This window comes from Plectropomus leopardus, chromosome 16, assembly GCF_008729295.1.
Source record: "Plectropomus leopardus isolate mb chromosome 16, YSFRI_Pleo_2.0, whole genome shotgun sequence".
NCBI lineage: Eukaryota > Metazoa > Chordata > Actinopteri > Perciformes > Serranidae > Plectropomus > Plectropomus leopardus.
Window position 1 is genome coordinate 21,019,842 of NC_056478.1, and position 25,683 is coordinate 21,045,524.

The window sequence follows — 25,683 nt, forward strand, 5'->3', positions numbered from 1 at the left end:
AAGATAAAATAATATTCCCCTCTAAAAATAAATAAAACATGCACAAACTTGCATCTTATAAAAAATTAGTTGTGCCTATTAAATTGACATTGAATAAGAATGTGCGGTCTCTAATTATAAGTGCCAAATTTTAATAAATGCCCACAAGGTATTCTTAAGATATTGCATTCACAAGAATAATATGAAAAGGACACAGTGACCTTAACCTTTGACTTATGACCACCAAAATCGAATCAGGTTATTATTGAGTCCAAGCGGATGTTTGTATCATATTTCAGAAAATTCCCTCAAGGCCTTCATGAGAATGAGACAGACGCAAGGTCACAGCACACATATATATTAAAATACTAAACCAAATAGAAACTGCTCCAAAGTTAAATTATATGGGACCCCAACGTACAAACGTAAAAACTCTGGTGGGCTTCTTATTTGTTTGATTGCTGCATAGATCAATTTGTGTCTGTTATCTTAACAAAGCTTTAAACAAGTTGGGCAAACTTGATTTAAAACAATATTCCTCCTTATTGGTACATTTAAAGCTGCCTTGTTCACTTCAGCACGACAAGAGTCTAATGGTTCTCTTGTAACAGTGACATTTATTTAATTTCTGCCTGAGGCTGCAAATCACATAAAGAGAGCTCAAATATGAATATAAAGGCCTATAATTAAAATCTCTGCGGCTGGCGAATTCCTTCCTTCTGGCTAAAATACTCTTAAAGTAACAGGCGTCTCACATGAAATATGTTTTGACTGCTTAACCAAAGATGCAGCAGGTGTTGCTTTTTGTATTTAGCTCTACCACGTGTCCTCCTGGGTCCAATAACAATTTTGCACAGACCTGAGACTCTCAGCAACTCAAATTTTGCCTAGAGCTGATATAAAAATAGAAAGTGACAGCGTTATTGGGGAGGGGGGTTACATCTACCCAGAGATTACTACTGTGTGGGAGAGAGCAGTTTTACAGATTTGGGAAAAAAGACTGTCTAATCTGAGTGTGAATGAGTGTGTTTTTTAGTACCTTGTAACTGATAGTGAGGGGGCCAACAGACAGTGATTTGTGTATGCTGAGTTCTCTACTGAGAAATCTCCTCCTCTCAAACCTCTCATCTTTGTATTGGCTCTTTTTGTGTGTATTATTTACTCATCTTTTTGTCAGAAAAACAAGAACACCTACCATCATCAGGCAAACAGACTTGGGATAAATTCACTGTTTGAAGTTAAGTTCAAGTCCTAAACCTTGTGTCTCAAGTCGTGAACAAATGACCAAATCAATGCCATTTTGTGTTTAAGCGGAGTAACAGCTAGAATAGTAAATTTACAGAAATAATTAAGGCCTTATAAATCTGTATGTATATATGTGTGTTTTAATACACAAATACTGACCTTCAGTGCATCAGGTATTGGACAGGTGACTCTTTAACGTTAAATACATTTTCTTCATCTATAGCCCCTTTCACACATGTGGTGTAAAACTTCCGATCACATATATAAATCTGCATTTTTTTTTACAGTTTAACATTTACACCAGTGCTTTTGTGGGTGATTTGAAAATAAAAAACAATACAAGATATCTTGTATTCCAGAGCAAAAACATCTCCTCACCTGCCATGTTTCTAAAAATAAAAGCAGACGTCTTCCGCTGCATACATGTGCATCTGGCCTTACCTTATCTTCATCCTATTGTGTCACTAGTTGTTGTTAATGTCCGAGCCGAGTTGCAAGTCTTTTTTGATATGTATATTCGAAATTTTCTTTCAATACAAACATAAATTATTTTCATGCAAATTGAGGTCAAAATAACCCTAGTTGAGAGATTTATTTTCTTTTTTCTTTTTAAAGATTATTTTTTGGGGCTTTTATAGCCTTTAATGGACAGGACATTTTAATTGTGAAAGGGGGAGAGAGAAGGGGGGTGGCATGCAGCAAAGGGTTGAGGCCAGAATTGAACCCACGGCCGCTGTGGAGAGGACACAACCTCTGCACATGGGATGCAGCTCCATCCACTGAGCCACCAGGTGCCCCAAGTGAGAGATTTCTATCACAGAGTACTCATTCTTCCTCTTCACCCTGATAGGTCCATATATTTCACATAAGTAGGAAATGGTCCCCAGAACTTTTCAAACATACCCTGTTGTATGTAACACTTGATCTAGTCCTCATAAAAAATATTGTGATTGATCTTTTGGCAAGCAGGAAACATATCTATCATTTTTTGTTTACTTTTGGCAGACTTATGGGCATTTGAGTATCGCCCTAAAATAAAAACCAAGGGTCCACTGGAATGTGTTTTGAGTTGCAAGTCTTTGAATTCTGTCAAGACAGCAAGTCAAATTACAAAATACGTGATATAAAACTACAGGAGAGACACAAAGTCAGATTTCCTTTTTCTTTATTGTTTGGACACATTTTCATTTTTTAATTTTTTTTTTTACAAATTATCTTGAAATCAGATTAACTAAATAGTTGATATTTCAACCCCAGATTATGAGGGTTGTGTACTCTGTTCTATTTTGTACAATATGATTATGAGTTTTTTCTGTAGTAAAAGTGCAATTATTTCATGTTTTGTACTATATTTTATGCAAGGGGTCCTGAAAACCAGTGGGCTGCCAACAACACAAGTTCTGTAGTTTGATAAAAGAAAAATCAAAAGGGAAAACAGAAAGTGGTCTCAACAGACAGTCCTTCTGGTTTTAACTTTGCATTGTCCCAACACACTTAATATTTAGTCAACACACAGCTGCAGCACGCTATTTTTACTTTACTCTTTATCACTGTAAAATTATCCTGCCACTGTTCTACAACTCTGCCGTATGGTACCACTTTGTCTCTGCTGTGAGTCGAGCGGAGCATCAAACTGCTGTGATGAATTCATTTAGGTTCAAAGCTTCACTTGAAGAATCAATATAAGGCAGTGCAGGGAAAAGGTATTATGTTATCAAGGTTTCCACCACACCTCAAACAATGATCCAAATTTAATGACTTATTTTTGATCTTGTGGGAGTTTTTGTGCTGCGTATCCTCCCTTAGATCAATCCACAGGATATCTAGAAGTAGTCCAACTATATCCCATTTGCTTTACTAAACACAGCTGGGTTTCATGTCTGCAAACGTATAATTTACTGGTTTTTTCTTCCATATTTTGCCCATTTATAGGTTGTTGAGAAATGCTTTCTTGAATCAGGACTTGGCTGGGTTTTAAGATCTTTGTTTTTAAAGTAGTTTGTTTTTAAAGTTCAGCTTCTTTGAGTAAAATGTTCATTAAAAGTATGAAATTTGGCTTTCTAAAAGCTGCAGATACCTTATGTTGCCCTTTATTCATATTACCCCATTTTCCAGTCACTGCCCCGCAGTGTTTCTTGATCACATCTCCCTGAGTCATTGTTGCTTTAATGCGGCCTCACTGCTGACATCAATTATAACTTCATACAGTCATTTGCTTGGCTCAGTGTTTGATGTGGCCTCTCTGTAATTGTCCAGGGCGAAGACGGAGCAGACCATGACAGTCCAGAAGAGGGGACGCCAGCGAGCCCCCGCACCAAGCGTAGAGTGGGTCGTCCTGGCAGGAAACGCAAACAGCTGCTTCCTGTGAGTACTGTAATTATAGGCTGTCGTCGGCCTTTTATACCCCACACTGTGGCTGAGTGATTGATTACCTATTCACCTATACAAAATCTCCCTGTCTAGCCTGAAAAGATATGTTAAACATGTTCTGTTTCCAGGAACACTTTTGCTTCACATTAATGCTTTCACACCTGCGAGCTGCTGAGTGGCAGTTTGCTCAGCTTTTTTTTCTAATAACACATAAATCTGAGGACACAGTGTCACATTTGAGAGTGTTTGACAGATAACGTGACAGAGCACTTGCCACTTCACAGCAGCTTTTCTTGGTTGCTTTTCTTTTGCTTGTACATGTTACATTGAGACTTTTTTTTTCGCTAGCAGTGTGTCTTAAGAACAGGGATTCCCCTTTGTGTTGACTGTTTTGCAGGGCTGAACAGTCAGTGCATATATTCTCCCTCTCAAAACGTAATGCTAGCTTCATTCCCTCATAATTTTTTATTTGTCACTCTGGCTCCATATCCCATATTTTCAATGGACTTGCTGTTACCACTTTGCTTAAGGCTGAAATTTATGAAAAAGTAAGATCTATCAGAACTGAACCTCAAATGTTCTATGAGTTATGATAACATTGTACTCACTAAACTAATGGCCGAATTTGCAGAGTGTGGCAACAGTGTTAAAAATAAGTCAGACGGGGCTACAAGCTTGAGCAGTCAGACAATCAGACAGGATCAGAGTCTGTTTGTCAAATTTATTTGGAGGAGAAAACAAATTTAGGCCACAAGGATGCCAGAGTGTAAACCTCCACCAACTTTGACCTGCCATGGTTGCTATTGTTTTGTGACCTTGTGGTACAACGAGAAAACATTGCAGGTTTCGGTTTTATCTCCAAATGAAGTTGTAGCTCACCTTGCAAAGATATTGCCTGGTTTTCATCTTGTTGATTGTTTATCCCTTTGTTGCCCTGTGCCTGACCTATTTTTTCTTGGTTTTACCACATATTTTTGGTTTTTCAAATCCTGTTTGATTGATTTAAAAATTGTATATTATCAAGAATATATCTATTTAATTAAGTGTCATGTGATGTTAAGATACAGTATTTTGCAAGACACTCTTAAAGGTCCAGTGTGTAAGATTTATTGACATCTAGTTGCAAAAATGAAACATCTCTTGTGTGCCAACCCTGCTGGCACCAGACATCAAAAGGATGACAGAAAGATGTTAAAGTCTTAAGTCGGTCAGATATTATTTTGATTGGAGTGAAAATTGGGTTGATGATTATTTAAATGTCTAATGACGTTAGACTTGCACATTGTGTGAACGTTTACATCGTGAAGTTCTGCAACCGTTGGGACTTTGTTCTTCATATCTTACGATTGAATGTTGTTATTCTTTGTCAAAATGACGTTGGCAAGAGACGTTTGGAAGACGCTGGATGCCTAACAACACAACTTACAACCGACATAATATTAACGTCATCTATTGTCAGTATTCTACATCAGTTGACGTTGGCATTAGACATCTTAACATTCAATGTCGGTCACCTGAACTCACAATCAACGTCGAAAGACATCGGTGGCTAGTTTAGAAGCGTGCAGGATAACTACAGTAGCCAACGTTAAAATACAAAAAATGTTAATGGCCCATATGTAGATATGGGCCATTTACATTTTTGTAGATGTAAATGGCCCTGTTCCATATGTAGATATTAATGGCTCATTCTAAGGTAAGACTGTGAAGTACTGTATAGTGAAGGGTGTTTGCAGAGAAGTATTAATTGTGTTCTCAGCACCTCTTTATGGTCTGTCCCAAATGCTTGGACAGAAATTAGGAAAGGGGCTTTGAGATTTTCTGCAACCTCAGCCTGGAATTTGTTGCAGAATGACTTGAAACTCAAGGAGCTGGTGTTGTTAAATGTTGTTAAATCTAAAATGACAGACATTGAAGCAGAGTCTATAGGATGTCGATGTTTTTAGCCTGTTTGGTTGTACAACTGACTTCCAGAAAGTTCTTTTTTGACTCATAAATAGTTATCTTTTAATGGAAATTTTAGTGCCCGTATTTTGTCTCCCTTTGTGCCTCTCTTTGCAACTTTATGTTGTCACTGGTGACTGTCGTGGCCAGGTCTCCCTTGATAAAGAGATTCTTAGTCCCAATGGGACCAACCTGGTTAAATAAAAGTTAAATGAATAAAAAAAATGTATACCCACCACTTTTTCTGACTGTTAACAGAAAACCCACCTATCAGCCAAAAAGCCTTTAGAATAAATAGGAAAAGACACCCAATTCCTCTTTAGTAACCTTCCCATCTACTTAGTACATCCACCTCATCAACTACCTAACATCACTGATTATAAACTAATAAAAACACAGTTATCAATATTATATTCCATTTTTGGCAATAGATGCCCTTAAATCCTACACACTGGACCCTCGAGAAAAGAACTACATATAAACAAGATCATCACAGACACAATTCAGTCAGTTCTGTTTTCATTTACCATTCACGAGACCTTTACATAGACCTAAAATAATGAGAAGACACAATAAACCCAACTAGTTCTTCTAACTCAACATTCATTCAAAGAGCAGAATTAAATAGCATGTTGACAAAAAGTTAGATCATGTCGCTTAAGTTGCTGAAAGCCCTGTGTATTGAGAGTTTTTGATTGATAACTGGTCACCAAACAATAACAAGCTTTGATCGCAGGACAAAGTATTAAAACTACAGAGCAGCTATAATGGACTGAATGTGAAATTCATACCTGCTCAGGTGCTCTTGCTGGATTTTTCTGCTTTGCAAATATACATGTTTATCAGCAAATGTGGAAAGTAGAGAACTGAGTACTGTTTCTTTAAAACCAGGTGAAAGTGTTATTTACTTCCTGTGTGTTAGCTTGACTTTTGGGGGTTTGAACTGGCAGCCTTCCAATCACCATTCACACCATTATTACTGTCATGACACCAAACTGGATAGTTTTTCACTCTCAGTGACTTCTCCTCTATGTTTCTCTCTCCATTCATCCTCTTATCGCTCACCTTGTGTGTGTTTTGTGTGTGTGTATCTTTGTGCTGACTGAACTCTGTGGTTGAATCAACAAGTCAATATAGCTGATCAAACAATCCGAGACAGAAAGAAGTACCGCGTGAACTGTGAGAGGGTGTGTGTATCATTATGTGTGTTATGTGAGACTGTGTGTATCTGTGTGTGTGTGTGTTTTAAGTGGCAGTTTGTGTATCTGTGTGTGGGCGTTCATGTGTGCAGGAGAGCAGGTCTGATCATGCTTTGATGTCTGAGCTCTGACAAGGTAGGCAGTATTAATGTGGGTCCTGTCACACATGTTCACTCATATAACACACATGCACGTATAAAACACACATGGCTATAGATAAAACATACTATGTGTGACGTGCAACAAAACGTTTGCATGTTAGTAATTAGTGTTTTTGTTCTGCACTGTTTAAGAAGCACCATCAATCAGAGTTATACACAAATAGTACTTGCGGCAGTAGTAAAGGTGGTAGAATTGCTGAAACAGTGGTAGTGGTATAAGTAGAAAAAGCAGTACCCAAAGTAGTAGAGATATTTTTATTAAAAGGTAAAATAGTAGCTGTAGTGATAAAAGCAGTAATATTTATTGAAGATTTTGTTGTTGTAGCAGTGATATTGGTACAGGGGTAATTGCAGTAGCAATATTCATAGTAGTGCCAGCTGTAGTGGTAGTTGTAGAATAAGATGACAGTACTACCAGTAAAAGTTGCAAAGAAGTGGTAATGGTAATAGTATCAATAGTAGTGTTGAAAGCTAGGGTAATGAGAGTAGCAATAAAAGCAGCAATATTGATAATAGTCAATCAGCAGTCAGCAGTTTTGGAAAGAGAATAATATTAGCACTAAAGGTTTTAGTTGTAATAACAATAGTAGTAATAGAAGTTTTTTTTTATCGTAGTAGTAGTGGTTGTAGTAACGATAGTTATGTAATAGCTCTAACAGTAGGAGTTATCAAAGTAGCCATTCATTTCTTAAAAGTATAATAGTACAAGAAATAGTACTAGAAGAAGCAGCAGTTGCAGTTGTAGGAGTAGTGATGATAATAATGAAAGTTGCATAATGTAGTAGTGTAATAGCAGTTGAACTTTTAGTCGTAGTGGCAGTAATGATATTGGTGTCATATTTCTAAAAGTAGGAGTAATCGAAGTTGTCCTAGTTGTTGTTGAAGTATAATAGTACTAGTATTTGAAGTAGTAGCAGTGTAGTAGTAGTAGAAGTAGCAGCAGTTGTAGTACTTGTGATAATAATGTTGTTAGAAGCATAATAATGGCTATAATAGTACTCCCAACAATACTGGTGGTGACCTAAATGCAGCAGTAGAAGCAGTACTGGTAGCAGTAGAAGTAATAGCACAATTTTGTTTATTGTAGTTGTATTTGCATTAATAGCATAGGCATTAATTAAAAGTAGTGCTAGTATTAGTAAAAGTTGCTGCCGTGTTAGTGGTACTATAATAGTTGTTGTAGTTGCAGTAGTTGTAGTGGTGTAATAGTAGTCGTAGCAGTAGTGATCATTGTGGTAATAGTGTTGATTGTAGGATAATAGTGGCATTATAGTTGTAGTAATAATACCAATCATAGTGGTAGTAGAGTGGCAATAGTAGTATAATAGTAGTAGTATTTGTATAAGTAGGACTATAGTAGCAGTAGTAGTAGCCATACCTTTGGTAGTTGTCATAAGGTAATGTAAGGTAATGTTTATCAGTGATGGTAGTACTTGCAATAACAATGAAAGTTATAGTGTAGCAGTATTATTACATCTTGTAGTTGTGGAACAGACCTATAAGAGGATCCTCACTCCCAGCGAACAGTATGTTACCCATTAACACACACACACACACACACACACACACACACGCACACAAACAAACAGACACACACATTGTGGAGTGTATCCAGGGATAGAGCCATTGTGTGGATCTCAGGGTGGAGCTGTCTAACTATAGAGAGCAGAAATGGAGAGGGAGGGAGCCTCACTTTCTCTTCTTCAGTCACTCGTTCACCTCCATCACAAGTCATCACACACAAACACAAAAAACAACAACAACAAAAAAAAAAACCAACTATTCTACATATTAACTTGATGGTCCTTAACTATTTTAAGCTTCCATTCTTTTTCCTTTCCTTCATTATTTTTTCTGGCATCTGTTAAGTTGTATTCTTTTTTTTTTTTGCTTTAAAGTTAGGTGTCACTCACTTCCTCTTTATTCTTTCCTTTCTCCCTCTTTTCTCTCTCCTTTGTTGCTACCAGAACCATGTGTGGAGCAGCTGGTGGGGGTTTTTATGCGTGTGTGTGTGTGGAGCGCTTGTGGCTTTTGCTTAAACATTTTAGAGTAGTTTGAAGTACAGTAGGACCAAAGAGATATATTGGCAACTTTCCCAACATTTATGCAATGCTATGACAATCCCATCACAGTCACAGTCAGTTAGGATACCAACTGATAGATAATAAAACCTTTTATGCACCCTAATAACTAGATTTTATCCAGAGTAAAGCTGGAACTGTCACATGAAACCTAAGATCTTAGGCATGACTTGATAATCAAAGCTCTTAATTTGATCCTGGCATGTGTGCAGCTCAGTCTGGTCTCTTTTGGTGTTTTCTGTGTTGCGCCCAAACCACAAAGGGCATAGAGACATGCCGGAAACTGTGGCTGTGTTTGCAGAGTTGGACAGACAGTGTCATGACTTGCGGGTGGTACATACAAAACTTACTTTCTTTGGCCTTTTAATCTACAACTCATGCTGCAAGCTTGTGTTGAGGTTCTGTATGCCTCTTCACAGTCCTGTACAGTGTTACAAACCACACAGATAAACAAACTTTCTAATAAATCCTGTAATCACAGGTTGTTTAGGAGGTCGGATTACTGCATACACTGTAAAAACTTGAATTAAACCATCGCCCTAATCTGTGATTTCACGGTCTTTTAAATATGAACTCTACTATAAAAGTAGTTAAATAATTTGATCTAATGTGTTTTTAAAGACCTTTTTTGGTCTCTAGCCTTTTCTCTGTCATAAGTTAGCTTCTCCAAATTGAGTGTCTGAGTGTGTCAGCAGAGATCAAAATCTGTTTATCTCAGCATCTAGAGCCAAACTTGACACTAAATTAGTGCTTTAAACTAACTGCAAAGTCTAAATATGGTAGGTACCTTAGAAGTAGTTGACAGTGCATTTTTTTAAAGAAGTTGTCTGTAAAAGCTGACTAGTTGCAATACTTGTGAAGTCAAACATTTTTTACTAGTACTTATTCTTTATTTATATGATTGTTGTTTTGTAATTATTATTTTTTAACTTAATATAAATAATATCTACACAGAGACTTAAACAGCAATTTCAAAATGCTGTGTGTGGTGTGGAAAAAAAATCCTTTTTTCTTCTGTTTGTTTTTTCACACAGATACCTTGTGCTGTGGGAAATTATACATGGCATTTATGAACATAACTGTGTGGTTCATTTGAAGTTCATTTGAATTTCTGTCTTTTTAATTTCTTTGTTAAAAAATATATATATATATATTGAAGGTATTTCATCACTTGAACCCCCCCCCCATAAAGCACTTCAAGCACCTTGTGCAAACTGCAGCTTCCAAAATGATCACACAGTTAAATGAACACCTCTCTAAAATAGTTTAAAAAAAAACCTGAATGTCATATTCATTTATCGCAGGACTGTTGTATTAGACTGCATTAGTTTGAGTTAAGTGCACTTTATACATTGGTGGAGTGTAGTTGAGATGAGACTAGATCAGTGCGTATACATCTGTCCCCACTTTCCTTTGTACTCTTTGAAGATAATTGTAATTCTGTAGACTATGCAAGGAATGGTAAAATTAATCAGTAGAGATGGCAGTCTGTAGGTAAATCGAATCAACTTGTTTGTGATTTTTCGCCACAGTTAAGTAAGATTACAGCTTTATCTGTATTTGCTTTTGCGAAATAACTTTATCATTAGATAGCTCGTATACTCAGTTAACCTAGAAACTAGCGATAGCTACTTTTGCCAACATGGCCACAGCAGCTATCCCTAGTAATTCCAAGTGTTAGCTAGAAAAACTGAAGCAAACTAAAGAATTGTAATTAAAAACATAAGAAGTCTTCAACATGAAGTTGAAGAGTAAAAAAAAAATGTAGCAGAAGTTGACTGTGTTTTTTTTTTTCTGGCTGATGATGTAAATAAAGTAGGGCACAGAGCAGGCTGCATGCTCAGTTTATACTTTATGTCCAACATAATCTGGACGAGATTCACATCTACTGTGTCGTGAACTAATAACTGAAACATATGTGTTACTTCTATCCGATATTGGAAACAGCTACAATACATTTTGGCCTATCATGCATTTATTTGCTATATTAAGTTAGTGTGACTGCTTATTTTATTATTTTTGGTGCACTATTGTTTTATGGTTTGCTACATCCTGTTCCCTCTTCAGCCTCCCTTTGGGTATCATCAGAGTTTCATTCAACCTAAAAACCGTCCTTGGTTGGATTGCTTTACTGTGCACACAGCTCAAGTTAGAGAGAGTAGAGTCAGGTACTTTCCACACTGTCTGTCATTCAAAGATCAAGGTTAGATGATGAGAAAAGAGGAAGTGCAGAAGTAGTTTGAAAAGGTGAAAGACAACAAAAACCACCAGTGAACATGCACGAGGTACTGTCTGTGTTTGTGTGTGAGTTTAACTCTTAAGTGCAATTACTATTCTCTGCACCCGAAAGTGTTACAGTTTGTTTTTCCTTAATCTTTAAGTTAATTCTCTCAACACAACTTTAAAGCTGCATTAAGCAATATATTTAATAGTCAAACTAAATGATTCCCTGTAATGTGAATCATCACTGTAACCTGCAGTTGCATCAAGGTCATAGTTTTGGTTCATCGGCCCGAATGACACCCAACAAATGCACCTGCTCTCACAAAAGGAAGTGTACAGTCGGCTCACACAAACCGGCTGTACACTTCCTGTTTAGCGCAAAATGGCGAAGAGGCGAAGTGGCTGAAGAAACGTCGAACATATAGCAATCCAAAGACATTTTTCTCAGGAGCTGAATTGAATTTACATTCGACATGTGGCCAAAAAGATGACTGCAAGTCCAGATTCCTCTGTTTCTGCTGAAAGTGTAAGTAGTCAGTTGTTTGCTTAAAAGTTAGCTGTAGGAGTCTTTTAGCCTCATACTGTAATGGTAAAACATTGCTTAATGCAGCTTTAATTTCATTTTGGGGAGGGGGGGGGCCATAAATGTACGGCCATGTGTTCACATCACGGGCACGTGATGGTACTGCATGTGCCCATGTGCACTCATTTTTAATTTAATGTTAAATGAAGGTTCATCCTGGCTAATTCATACCATCATTTTGATTGTTTTGTGCGCACAGTTTTAAAAGTCATCTGAGCTAAGTTATTGTAGTAATTTGGTGTTCACAATTTATATATTTCAAAGCTGCTGGTTGATTTTTACATAGCAAGCTTTACACTGATTTCAACAACTTAACTTAAGGGGTGGAACATAGTTGACTGTTTTAATTCATTTAGTTTGAATGTTTTGTGTATTTTATGTTTTCTGCAATTAATTGAGATTTATGGATGAAATGCTATAAATAGAAGTATTATTTTTTTATCTTTCCAGTCAAGTCACTTCACTTTTGTTTCAGCAGTTCATTTCTCAATGTTCCTCAATGTTTAAATGAACATATTTGTTTATCTGCTGTGAATTTCAACATTTACACATTTTTACAGTTAAAACACACCTACATGAGAACTGATATAGTAATGATCTCATTCTTATGTAAAGCATTTTTGGATTGTGATGTGCTGCTTATTCAGTAATACATTGCAACGTTGTTAGTTAAAAACACAAAAATAATATTTATAGCTGAAGGGCTCTACTGTCCTCCGTATGCAGACTAGGGGTGGGAATCACCAGAGGCCCCGCAATACAATACAATACAATACTATCACGATACTTAAGTCACAATTCAATATTGTTGTGATCTTAATTGTGTTGCATTATGCTAAGTACTGTGAAAACAAGTACTGCAGTTTATTGCTTTTTGTATATTGCAAATTTTGTCCCAATAGTAAAACTTTGTCAGCATCTGTTTTAACTTAAAATATATTTTTTTATTCTTTCTAGTGCAGCAGAAGTTTAGTTTGTATTTGTTATATTGATTAATTATATAATACAAAAAATGATACTTGGCAGCCGTGTACCGATACGATATTGCCACACATAAATATCGCAATACTATGTTGTATTGATTTTTTCCCCCAGTCCCTAATATAGACTGAAGACATTAAACACTCTGTTACCACTCTTATTTTTACACAAAAGCATGAACACATTAATGAAAAAATAGACATTTTTGTGTATAGGTGGAATATTTTGGGCACTAAAAAAAATCCACCTACTTTTTAAACCCTTGTTCCTGTTTAAGTACACAGTGTTAAAAGTGTGTGTCGGTGTAGTTAACTTTGTCCCGAGGCCGTTCTGGTCACCTTTTGTGTTCTTTTCCTTTTACAGGCCTTCTCACCTGCTCATTACAGCCTTTGTGGGCTTGTTAGTGCTAGCTAGCGTAAGCACAGCCTTTGAGCTTGACATTCACTCCTGCTCTCCACTTTCTAACTACCAATCTATAAAATCTGTCGGCCTGTCAGTGACATGCACACTCTGAAATCTTGCTGGCCTCTCAGAGCAGAACCATGATCAGAGTTTAGCGTTGTTAATGCTGGTGAGCTAATGGATTAACCATTGAATTAGAGAGATGAGAGTACACAGGAGATTGTGTCTGAGTGCATAATTAAACAAACCGCACACTGTCATCTCAATTTTTTGCAGTATAATTACGATACTTTGATTGGAAAGAATAAAATGATTTTCTAAGCTTACTGTAGCTTATAGGTTATTTTGCATTAAATGTAATTTAATACTAGGAGTTTTTCCCACATGTGCTTATTAACCATTAGCACTGTTAACGACATCAACAGCACTCCCCTTCTTATCCTATAAGTGTGTGCGTGTGCGTGTGTTAATGGGAGCTGAGGGTGTTTATTATACTGATTTAATGCAGACACACTCTGCTGGGTGTACCTGCTCTGCATTGTACTAACAAGGGCAGACTAATAGGTATGTGCTTGTATTGCAGAAGCTCTTTGATTGTGTGTGTATGCATGAGTTTGTGTGTGTGTGTGTGTGTGTGTGTGTGTGTGTGTGGGTATGGTTATTATGTCTATGTAGTCCTTTGATGAGTCCAGACGAGGGCCAGCAGCAGTTTTCTCAGACCTAGACTGTGCTCCGTCTGTTTCCCAGGAGATGGCGACCTCTGACCCCTGTGCAAACGCTCCCCCAACCCCGCCTGAGGAGCCGGAGCCCTCCCCCTCCCCTCGCAAGAAGCGTGGGCGTCGGAAACTAGAGCAAACCGAGAAGAATAAGGGTATAGATTTAATGCAAAGTCATATAATTGTTAATATAATATGACTTTGGTCATATATACAGCAATTAAAATGTGTACTTTATATACAGAAACCACAACAGCTAACTTCCTGACATTTTAGCTACTTTAAGAATGTGAAAAGTTACAATTATAATGTGGCTAATTTAAAAAAAAAAAAAAAAAAGGTCAAATGACTTTCAGATTGCAGTGTTTGGGGGCATTTCAACTTTTAAATATCGATGCCAGGGCAAAGTGATGAAAACCATGACTTTACCTCCTCATTAAACCTCTTGTTAAGTCTGTACAAATGGGCCATTTCCTGAAACTTTTCTTCTCCTGCAGACGAGCCAGATGACAGAAACTGCGACTCCCCGAGAGAGGTGAGAAAAACAGTTGCCACCCTACTTCTGACATTTTTTGGGGTTTTTTTTTTTTAACATTAAAAAATAAAGACAAACCCTCTCTTGTAGTACAAGCAGATTTAAGAGAAAGTATATAATAACAAGCTTTTTTCTGTGTATGTACATGCAGGGTGAGACTGGCAGGTTGCGGAGGAGGCCAGTCCCAAGAGTGACTTTCCAGGCTGGAGATCCATACTACATCAGCAGGAGACAGAGAGAAGAATGGCTCAGCCGCTGGAAGATGGAGGTGGGAGAGAAAAAGGTCTCTGTCTGTGTGAACTTATAGCTACAGTAACATGGCTTTTATTTTTTTGCTTTGGAGCTCAGAGTAAAATCCACAAATCAAAGTTGAAAGATAATCATTTTTCACGTAACGCTTCAGATTGCATTCTCATTTTGGAATATCTTTGCTCTACAGTGTCTGCTGCATATGTGTAATCGGCCCATTATAAATTTTTTAATAGGATCTGTAGATGGATGCTTTGTATTGTAAAGCAGCCAAAACATGAACGAAGTTGGAACTAAGTGGTCAAGTAAATAAGAAATCAGCCTTAACAACAGAAGTGTATTGTGCTCAGCGTTGGACATTATTGCTAAAAAATGTTGAATATTAGCAGTTAAATTTCATGTGTCAGGGAACCCAATTCATGTTTTTGTTTTTTTTTAACTATTATTAAAGTCCGGGTAAAGTGTTAATTAAATGTGTTCTGAGTTTGTCACATCACAGAAAGATGTGTTATTAAACACCTGACCTAATTTGAATGACCAAAAACATTGCCAAGTATGTAGAATAAGGTCTCAAAATCATGAAAAAATGCACAGTATTCTCTGATCTGAAATGCTGGGGGTGTGTCCGCTGGAGGAGCAAAGGCCACGCCCCAATCGTGGGACTATGTTAATAATGCTTCTGGTGTTTATACTGCTACATTGTCATTGGCGGGTTATGCAGAGTATAGCTCTATTGCATCATCGAGTTGTGGTTTTAGGCCTGCCCACAAAATCTTAAAACAGGAAAATGATGAAAAAACAGTCAACCGCCTAACTCCACAATTCAGCACTATATAGTAAAGGGTCTTTGTAACATGTTTTCAACGATCAGTTCTCAACATTAATAATGTATTTTGAAACAAATCACTGAATTCACTTTACCCGGACTTCAAAGTCCCCCTTCATTCTAAAAAGTCTTTTTCTTATGTTAATGTCCCAAAAATGTCTGACCTTAATATCTGCTTGTATCAGTGCAAAATTTGTCACTAGAGATGTGTTTTCACATTCCTCTTCTGAAGGGGGTGATGTCTGTGCACTTCCCTAAATCTTGGATTGAAATGTACCCAAAGGCACGATAAATTAGGCTTCCTAAAAAAAAGTCTTAAAAGGCATTGCATATATTAATCTAAAAATAAGGCCTTAATTGGTATTAAAATGTCTTAAGTCAACCTTTGAAAAGTCTTAAAAACACTAAGACATGCGAAGTAGGATTTATGAACATTTTTTCTTTCTGATGTTGGATTGTAAAATGTCAAAACAATTAATAACATCTATTTGAAAAATATTTATATACCAAATGCCTTTTGCCTTAATGTCACTCAGATCAGGAAAGCGTAACCAAGAACACCGACCGGCATAGCTGTCACTGTACCTTGGATGACATATGGAAATGCAATTTTTAATAAAAACTGGCCATTAATCAAGATTTCACCACATGGCTGAAACCAGCACAAGGCAAAGCATACAACATTTGGGTGTATTTTATGCAATATCAACTTATATATTAAAGTATAAATTTGTCTGGAGGGGGACTTTAAATGTATAATAAAACTACTTAATCAATCAGCCTAATATTTTGTGTGAAAATGTATGGGCATATACTAACGGACCACATCTTCAGCATATATAACAAAGCTGTAAATCCAGCCCAAAAACAAACATCCAAATATAAATGTATATGTTTTTCAGCAATGATCACACTCTTGTTTTGCAGTCTTCCTGCTCTTCTCCTCTCTGTAGAGTTAATTTGTTTACACTTGAAGGGAGTGGACTTCCTTTCATACAGACACGCGGTTGGCTGGTGAAAGATGAGTGTGTGTTCTTTTAATTTCATTGGCTGTCTGCAGTGACATTTACACAATGCTCGACACGGTGAAGTGGCAATAAATGTGAAAGTGGTGCTTTGCCTTTCAGTGGCTGTCATGCACCATTTATATATTTTTTTTAAAGAATTCGACTTAGGTTGATTTTGACATGTATTGCCCTTGAGTGCACCAGTGGTACATGCAGCACTCCAACATTGCTATAAAGACAGTGTGTCTCTACCCTTTTTTGACAGGGCTGTGGGGGACAGGTACTATTTAGGCAAACAAAGTCATGTCCTCAGTAACATTTCTGGAAATCTAGGGGGGGTTACTGACATCAAGTGGAGTCTACATTTATATTTTTCATGTTACCATTTTTAAAGCAGATCTTGATATTTGAACTGTTAAGAAAGATTGAACTATGAAATTAGTTTCCTTTTTTAAAATATTCACATAATTTTGCAGAGGCTCTCCAGAAGGAATCTAGACTTAATTTCTTAAATCCTAACTTTTGCCCTGTCACTAACTTATTTTTCTACATCTTTCTTAATTAGAACACGGCGTTAAGGTGTTTCAGTTGACCCTCGAGAAACTACGGCATATTGTGTGCAGTCGGCTTTTGGTGGTCGACTGTCACGATCCATTTTACTTCAATTTGCCTCTTTATTTTCTGTCTAACCTCAAATTTTTGGTCAAAAATGTTTGACCAAGTCATAATTCCAAGTTTTTCAAATTAGTTGAGCGACTACACAATTTTGACTGGACCACAGAGGTGAGGCGAGCCCTATAAATGCAAAAGTCTGTCAGTGACTGAGTCAGTGATAAAGTTACACCATCAGTCAAAGTGACTGATGACCTGAATATTGGTGTTTTCTCATTGGCTGTTGCTCTTCAAAAATAAATAGGCCCTGACAGAGCCGTTGTATTACTAATTTTCTGTAACTAGTGTAGCATGACAGCCCTGTGGAATTAGCAAGATAGATAGCTAACTATCCAGCCGCTACATGAATAAATTAAACAAAGTAATGCTTCGTTCACACACTTATGTCACAGAGCAGGAAACTTTGTTCGTTTTATTTTCTGTAACTGATGTAACGTTAGCATAACACCATGGTGGAATTAGCTAGCTTACTAGCAAACTAGGAAGCTGCAGCCAAAATGGCAGTTTTGGAGACAGAAAAGAGACAATCACCTCATCATTTTATTCGATTTTATAGAAGAGGACTTAAATTTACCTGTTGAGCAGGAACATAACTGATGTTGCTCTATGTTTGCTGGAAGTTTAAATAGGCAAGTGTTTGCTAAAGAGTTTGCCATAACAACACAAAAGGGTGTTGTGTTGACTGTTTTTTTTTCTGCAAAAATAATCATTAATAATTACATTATTCATTTATTATATAAGATTTAAAAAAGATGCTCCCACATTCATGCACATATATGTCTAATATAAATATCCTGCACAAGTGTACAGAGAACACACAATAACACACTTGAGAAAATACTGTGCTGCTATGTTGTAACCTATAGAAGCCATGAGGTGTGTGTGAGTAAATGTCAGTAGATGCAAGATAGCGTGCGTGCACAAGGAAACGTAAAAGTGAAAGACCGAATGAGTGAGAGAGACAGGATGTGTGCTTTTGTGGTCATCAGAGAGAAACTCATTCAAGTTGATTGACAGACGTTGCTGGCTGAAACACACAGGGATGTAGGAGTGTGTGAAGTAAAAAAGGGGTGGGAGAAGAGAGAGGTTAATAGATCAACTGAGTACATGTGGCTGCAGTTTCCTCTCTCTTTTGTTTGAACTTGTTCTGTTGCAGTTTGATGGATACACAGGTGTCAGACCTTTTCATACCTATTACCACTGACCTTAAATATATTTATAAAGTATACTTTTATATCTTTGATGTATCACCATCAACAGATCTACATGACTTAAATTAAGACTATAGTTTAATCTTTAGTATACGTATTAATATATATGTATATATATTAATACGTATACTAAACTGAAGGATCTGAGTACTTCTTCCACCACTGTGCGTATTTGAATCATGTGTTAACAAGTTGGTCAAACTGATACCAGCTTATCTTCTGAATGTTGCATGCAGGCCAAACAGCTGGAGACAGAGAGGGAGGTAGCACATTTGTCACTTCCTGTTAAGTCCTGTCCCTGTCCTTCCTGTCTAATTCATCGCCTACTCTAAAGCTATAGTTGATGTGCTGTGTGTTTTGCATGTGTGTCGTGAAAGAAACTGAGACTAAAAGGTTTGTTCTTCTTTATATAATTTTTTAAAGAATCAAAGGAAGGAAGGAAGTTTAACAATTTGGTCAAAGCAAAAACAGGAACCGGGCAGTAAGAGAAGTACTCAAGTCCCTGTCTTCAGTAGAAAGACCATACAGCCCATAAATTCAAAAATACTTTCAACATTCAAAATCCTACTTAAGTCAAACTGAAGAAGTTTCACCAAAATGTACACACGTAACAAAAGTATAAGCACTCATTCTGCAGAAGAATGAGTGCTATAAAAGATGTGGCATATATCATTAATATTGTTAGTATTGATGCAATAATTTCTAAGCACATATGGTTGGTGTAGCTGGTTGAGGTAGAGCTGATACTTTATATATAGCTCTGCCACATGCTCACTGCATGGTGCGACAAGGCTTTACTCTGCTAGACTTGTTTGTTTTTTTTCCATTAGCAAAAGTTGTGGATAGTATGCAGTACTTTTTGGTACCACCTTAGTTGAGGTTGCAAGCAAGCTGAGTTTATCCTAAAAGGTGAAGTAAAAACACCGAAGACCACTTATTGGTCAGAGAGAATCATCACTTGCGCTGCATCGGACATCCTGCATAAACCCACCATTTTTACATAGCCAAACTATTGTCAATAGCGTCCATAATTTTTGTATTAATTTGATCATGATTGTAAAAAATAGCAGTCTGCACATCTACAGTCTACACTATGCTGTACAACTGCAGACATTGTTGCAGATCAAAGGATCCAGCGAGTGTCGAGTTGAAGATGATGTCAAGGTATTTTCACGTGGTGAAGCTATGACGATCAGCTAAGAATACTGCCTACGCTGAGGGGTACTATCTGGAAAACGTAATAAAGAAAAGCACCTGTTACTTCACAACCCCTCAGATATATCTTGTGATCCTTTGAACTGGTCCAACTCTCATGTTGGGAAACACAGGACTAAAGTACTTAATGCCTCCTTTCTACTGCACCGTTGACATGACTTAATTCACTGTTAGTACCAGGTGGTTTTCTCAATTTCGTTTTCCACTGCAGTTAGTACCCTGTCAGTGTAGGTGATTCCAGTCGAGCCAAACCATGCAGTGGAAATGAGGCATGAAATACTTTTGTCCTGTGGTTCCCAACATTAGGGCTGGACTCACTCAAAGGGTTACAAGATAAATCTGAACCGTCTTGAAATGATAAACATTTTTAAAAAAGTATTCATATTTTTGGACTTTTCTCTAATCTTTGCTTTTTTTTTCGTGGAAATATTGGATAATTTCTTGGCTTCAAGCATCATTTTAAATTAAGTAATCTGAGTTTTAAGTTTATTTGTATTGTGGTAGAACTTAGACTTCAGAAACGTGTATCAGCATATAATTTGTATGATCACATACTTATTTACCTTTTTAGATTAAAAAGTTAAACAAAGGAAAATTAATGAACTGAGGAGGATTGAAAAGGAGAGGGAAAGCAGAAGTGCTCCAGAAGAGGGAAAAGAAATAAAGGAAGTAAAACAGAGAGGGATGTAGAGAAAAAAATAATAAAAGAAAATAAAGGTATGAGAGAAAGGGGAAAGAGAAAACATAAAAGACTTAAGTGAGATGTAAAGCCAGGAAAGAGACACTTTTTGTAGCCTGTTGGATTTTGACAAGTGAGGAAGCAAAAGACAAACAGAGAATGTGTGCGTGCGTGCGTGTGTGCGTGCGTGCGTGCGTGCGTGCGGTGTGTGTGTGCGCGTGCGCGTACGGTGTGTGTGTGTGTATATATGTGTATGTCGGACAGAGAGAGAGAACGAGGTGAAATCAGTGACAGAGACAAGAGGTTAACCAGTTCCAGGTTTCTCTGTGTGTGTGTGTGTGTGTGTGTGTGTGTGTGTGTGTGTGTGTGTGTGTGTGTGTTTGCTCTGTCAGTTGAATTGCAGCCAGCTGTTAACACTCCCATCAACATCCCATCTCGCTGCTGCCTCAAAGAAACCTGGTAAACTCTGCAAAGTCTTTTCCAATTTGGGGATGAAAAAGAAAATCTGGCTTCTTTTTACTTCATGTTTTAAGTTACAGCCAAGAAAATAAATACTGAGCACTGAAGGAATAGTGTACTGTATATATTAGAGGGTGCACTTTTTTCTCCCTTTAGAGAAAAAAACACTGCCTGAATCTCATTCGTGCTGATTTAATTTAGCTGATTTACACTCCATGCACACTCTTAGCTGTGACCTTGTTTTCACCTCTAACCACTCAGTATGATGTGCAGAGCTGCAGTCTTAGTCAAACACATATTTGCTAAAACTTTCTTTAATATCTGATCAATGAGTAATGGCAGAATTACAAACAAATTAAAGGCACCCTTACTTTTTTTTTAAACAAAAACAGCTACAATCAGTGTCTCGCTACAATACATTCTGCACATCCCTGCTATTTGAGCACCTATGCCCGTTTGTGGGTGCTCTTTACTGCTACCAGCTATCATGTATTTAATGGCTGCATGCAACCAGAGATTACTTTATATCACTGAGTAATCTGCTAACTGATTAATCAATTATTATCATTTTTTTCCCATAATATGTCAGAAAATAGAAAAAAATGCCCTTTTTAATTTCCCTGAATTAAGGTGACATTTTCAAAATGCGTGTTTTGTCTGACCAACAGTCGAAACCACCCCAAATATTTCTCTCATATATGACAAAGTAAAGCAGCAAAATCCAAACTGAAAAGCTAAAATCAACAAATATTCGATTTTTCTCTTGAAAAGTGATTTAATTTTTTTTTTTATTTCAATTTAATCATTCATTGGTATTCCCTTTGCAACTCCATTGTCACCAATAAAGGCTTTTAACTTAAACTATTACTCCTGCTCAACTATGTGTGAACGATTCAAGTTTGCTTTTTGGTACTTGTTGTGAGATTGCAACCCTGTTTTTTTTTGTTTGTTACATGCATCCCAAAATTTACCCACTAAGCAAACCGTCATTGTGCCCCTTATGTGCACTGGTTGGTAACACAGTGGGGCCTACTCCATTGTCTTGTGAGGCAGAAAATTACTGACCCGATCAACTCTTTTCAAAACTTCTCTAATCAAAACTTTTTAATATTTACAAGGAGTTGAATGACTACCGGTAATGTGAAAGATGTTGTTTGCAGGGATAAGCCCACAGACATAGATCACTAAGTCTGCAGCTCAGTAGAGCTTTTTTTTGCCTCTTTAAGCTCATTTTTGTTTTTACTCTCAGACCTCGCCCTAACTGGGCACGATGTGAATATCAGATTGTTCCAGTGTTTTCCAAGTAAGATATCTTAACCTGCTTCATGCTTCAATGAACAGACTAGGCATATTGTTGCTTATTTCAACAACTGTCCCACTGGCTCTATTTTGGTAAAGCTTAGTGCACCTCCAGTCTTTTTTCAAAGCAACAGCAAATCATTGTCACTTATAATATATCAGGACACTTTTTGCGCTCCATCTGCCAGAGTTTGCACACCTGTATATTAGAAAGAAGTGTTACATTTTATTTCCAGAAGCAATGTGTCATTTTTTTTCAAGTAAAAACCTCAGATAAACCCAACATACATTACCTTACCGGGAATGGATGGCAAACAGTTTAAGCCAGCCGCTAGCTACTGAAAAAATTTGAACATCTAGCAGCCAAATATAAGTCACAGTTTGGTGTCTTTCCAGTTTAATTTGGGGGTCTTCTGATCCCAGTGGCCAAAAAGCAAATCATTGCAGCCGTAAATACACACACACATATAGAAAATAATTTTAAATCTGTCTAGTCACTTAAAGGAGTTCGTTCCTCTGTATTTCACACATTCAGTATAAAGACATTCAGTCAGTTTCACTTTATTTTTCTTTTTGTAACTCTAAACTCATGTGATGCGCTGAGTAACTGCATTTCACAGTAATGTGTATGTTTTTGTGTTCACCCCGTGTATGTATGTGAGGTCTTGACCCTAACACATCCTACTGCCTTGTCGACTCTGAGGCTTACCTAACCTTTGACCTTAGTGCACGCACACACACCACATACACACACATGTAAACACTAGCCTTGATTTGTGTGTGTGTGTGTATGTGTGTCGTCATCACCCTTAAACCCCCGGAGCTACCAGACATAACTCTACACCACTGCTCACTGTGCATCTGTGTGTGTGTGTGTGTGTGTGTGTGTGTTGTTGAAATTCACCTAAACATCTGTTAGGTGAAGGAGCCAGTAAATCACATACTTCACTGCTGTGGCCAATCAGCGGAGAGGGAGAGGGTAAAGAAGGCTTGAGGGAGAGTTTAGCCGAGGAGAGACACACAGAGAGGAAGAGGAGGAGGAGGAGGTGAGAGAGAGAGAGACGAAGAAAATGACAGGGAGAAAGAGAGCCAGGGAGGAAGGCTTGCAGTTGCAGAGCTGCCATGTTCGGCCTGTAAGTTATTTTCTTTTCTTTTCCACGTGTGCATGTGTTGCAGAGAATGTAAGTGCGTGAGGAAATGTATGCTTAAGGTTTTTTTTTAAAACAGGAAGTGTTGCAAACTGATTCTGTCGTCAAGAAGTTATTTCGTGGCAAGATTGTTCCTATATTAGCTGAAGTAAAATAGTTTTTAATGCTTTCTCGTGGCTTTATGCCATGTGCTTGAACACATGTGAGATCTCAGCGGTCAAATACCTTAAAGAGTTTGATTAGATTGAACAGGGATCATTACTGTTAAACTCTCTGTTTGCTTATTTGTTTGTTTTGGGGATGACAGGACCTCAGACATAAAATATGTTTCCCACTTTTCCACTGACAGCAAACAAGTGCAAATGAGGGGAAACATTTGTTTCAGCTGAATTTTCTCTGGACATAGTTTGGTCTAACACCTGCTACCAACTCATTAACCCTCGACCAAACAAAACAGCCTCTGCTTGTGACCCCTGGTAATCAGTTTCATATAGTAATTTTATAATAATAAATTGTCTCTTGCGTGGTTCCTGACGGCAAGTTGGGAACCAAGGGTGTAACGTGCAAAAGTAAAATACAGAACACTTATTATATGCATCTACATTTTTATAAAAATCTTCTTTGAAAAATACTTTACACCAGCCCTCTGAAAACTTATACTGCTTTGTCATCACGTGAACTACCATGACATAAAACGTAATATTTCTACACAAGGTTTTGAAAATGATAATAACCATGCTGAAAACACATAATACATACATACAATACACATACTTTCATAGTGCAAGCACCCTGTGATATATACTTTGTGTTGTCAAAAAGTAGACAGGCTTTTTTTAAAAACACTTTATTGATAGAGAATCAATAAAATAAAAATATTAATTCAGCAGACAGTAAAATAACAAGTTATCATCTTAAGGTACAAATGGAAATATAAAGAAAAATAGAAGTAAAAAAGAGAAAGAGACGGATCACACAACTAAATTCAAAACAAACAAAAAAACATGTACATCACTGTGTGTTATAGTCCTTATAGGAAAGACAGACAGGCATTTTTTATTTTATATTTTGTGACAAGAAACATTTTTGTGTGTTAATGTATTTATTTGTGAAAGAGATGTGTTGGATTCACATTTTAAAGCATTTTCATCTCTTCTAATTACCAAAAAAACTGTGTAAATAATTAGAAAACATCACCAGGCAGGCCACCAAGTAACTACGCGGCAGGGTTCACATCAGAGATGTTATTGTCCTCGAACAGCCATCAGACACTTGTTTTTTTAGTCCATCTTACTACCAGAGTAGACATCCTGTTGAATTAATTCCGTTTTACTTGTCACCACCAATCACCGACTTATTATACTGCAGTGTTGACATGAGGTTTTCGTGATTAGAACAGTTTGTTCGATTTTATCAGCATTTTGTTTCTGTTAAAAATATTGTCCAGCTGTAAATAGCTTCCTGAAATGTTAGTGGTTACGAAATAACACAGAGCCACCAAACCATTATGCTGCGGCAGGTCAAACATGTTGGTATTGTCCTTAAACATTCATCAGACAGATGTTGTTTGGTCCGTTTCATTATCAGAGACCCCCGCAGAGCGTCATGGAAAAACACTGATTGTTTTCCTTCAACATGTCCCACGGCTGTGATCAATGCTAATGAAAGAGCGGTCACTTGTTGCGTATTGACAATGTGAGAGAGGGTCTTGACTGCACTCTTAATTGTACTGTGTGTGTGTGTGTGTGTGTGTGTGTGTGTGTGTGTTGAGCAATGTCGGGTTCATCTCGAGGTCAGGGTCAGTCACGCTCATAAAGGGGGGTGTGGCTTTAAGAAATGGCTCATTGGTGGGGTCGTAGGGTTAGGGGTCAGAGGTCAAGGGGGCGGCACTAAGAGTGAAAACACTGACCAGGCCATGAGGTTCGTCAAAGTTCAAAGTCGTAACTCACAACATTGCACCCTCTCTCTGTCCTCCTGCCTTTATTTGTCCCTCACATGCTGCTGTTTTCTGCTTCACGCTTTAATTTTCTGTTACAACACCGAGCAGTTTCATTGATCACTTCTGTTTCCTTTTAAATCTGTTTCAACCAACAAAACTCTAACGTACGTCTAAATGTTTCACATAATGCGAGACATGCTAGACATCTGCATTTTAGTTGATGTGTCACTAATTGGCATGACTGACAATATCTGCTGATTTTAACTGCTCACTGATACGTCTGTATTTGTGCATGTGCTGGCACATAGAAATAGAATGAATAGCAAGGACATTGAACTGTTTGCTGTGGTCATTTGACCAGTCCAAAACAAAAAAAAAAGGAGATTGATATAAGTTGTTATGGTATCTCACTCACTAGTTTGAGAACTCCGTTTTGGCCTTTTCACACTTATTCTTACTTGCAAAACAGAAAAATTCAATCTTGCACCAATCCAAGTTTCGCTTTCTCACCGAGTTAGGGCAAATGTTTGCTTAATTGCCTTGTTAACTCATCGTAAAAT

The 25,683-nt window shown here is 37.4% G+C and overlaps 1 protein-coding gene across 6 annotated transcripts in view; it reads left to right on the forward strand.

The window, feature by feature from the left end:
• LOC121955594 (DNA (cytosine-5)-methyltransferase 3A-like) overlaps window positions 1-25,683 on the forward strand; it is a 65,014-nt gene that overhangs the window by 12,475 nt on the left and 26,856 nt on the right. For 4 of the 6 annotated variants that reach the window (XM_042503620.1, XM_042503623.1, XM_042503622.1 and 1 more), the window contains exons 3-6: window positions 3,481-3,588; window positions 13,916-14,039; window positions 14,382-14,419; window positions 14,571-14,687. In XM_042503620.1, coding sequence (XP_042359554.1) covers window positions 3,481-3,588; window positions 13,916-14,039; window positions 14,382-14,419; window positions 14,571-14,687 — 387 coding nt within the window. Of the gene's footprint in view, window positions 1-3,480; window positions 3,589-11,555; window positions 11,729-13,915; window positions 14,040-14,381; window positions 14,420-14,570; window positions 14,688-25,683 lie in introns of those variants that run through there. The other 2 variants (XM_042503625.1, XM_042503626.1) reach the window with 2 other exon arrangements.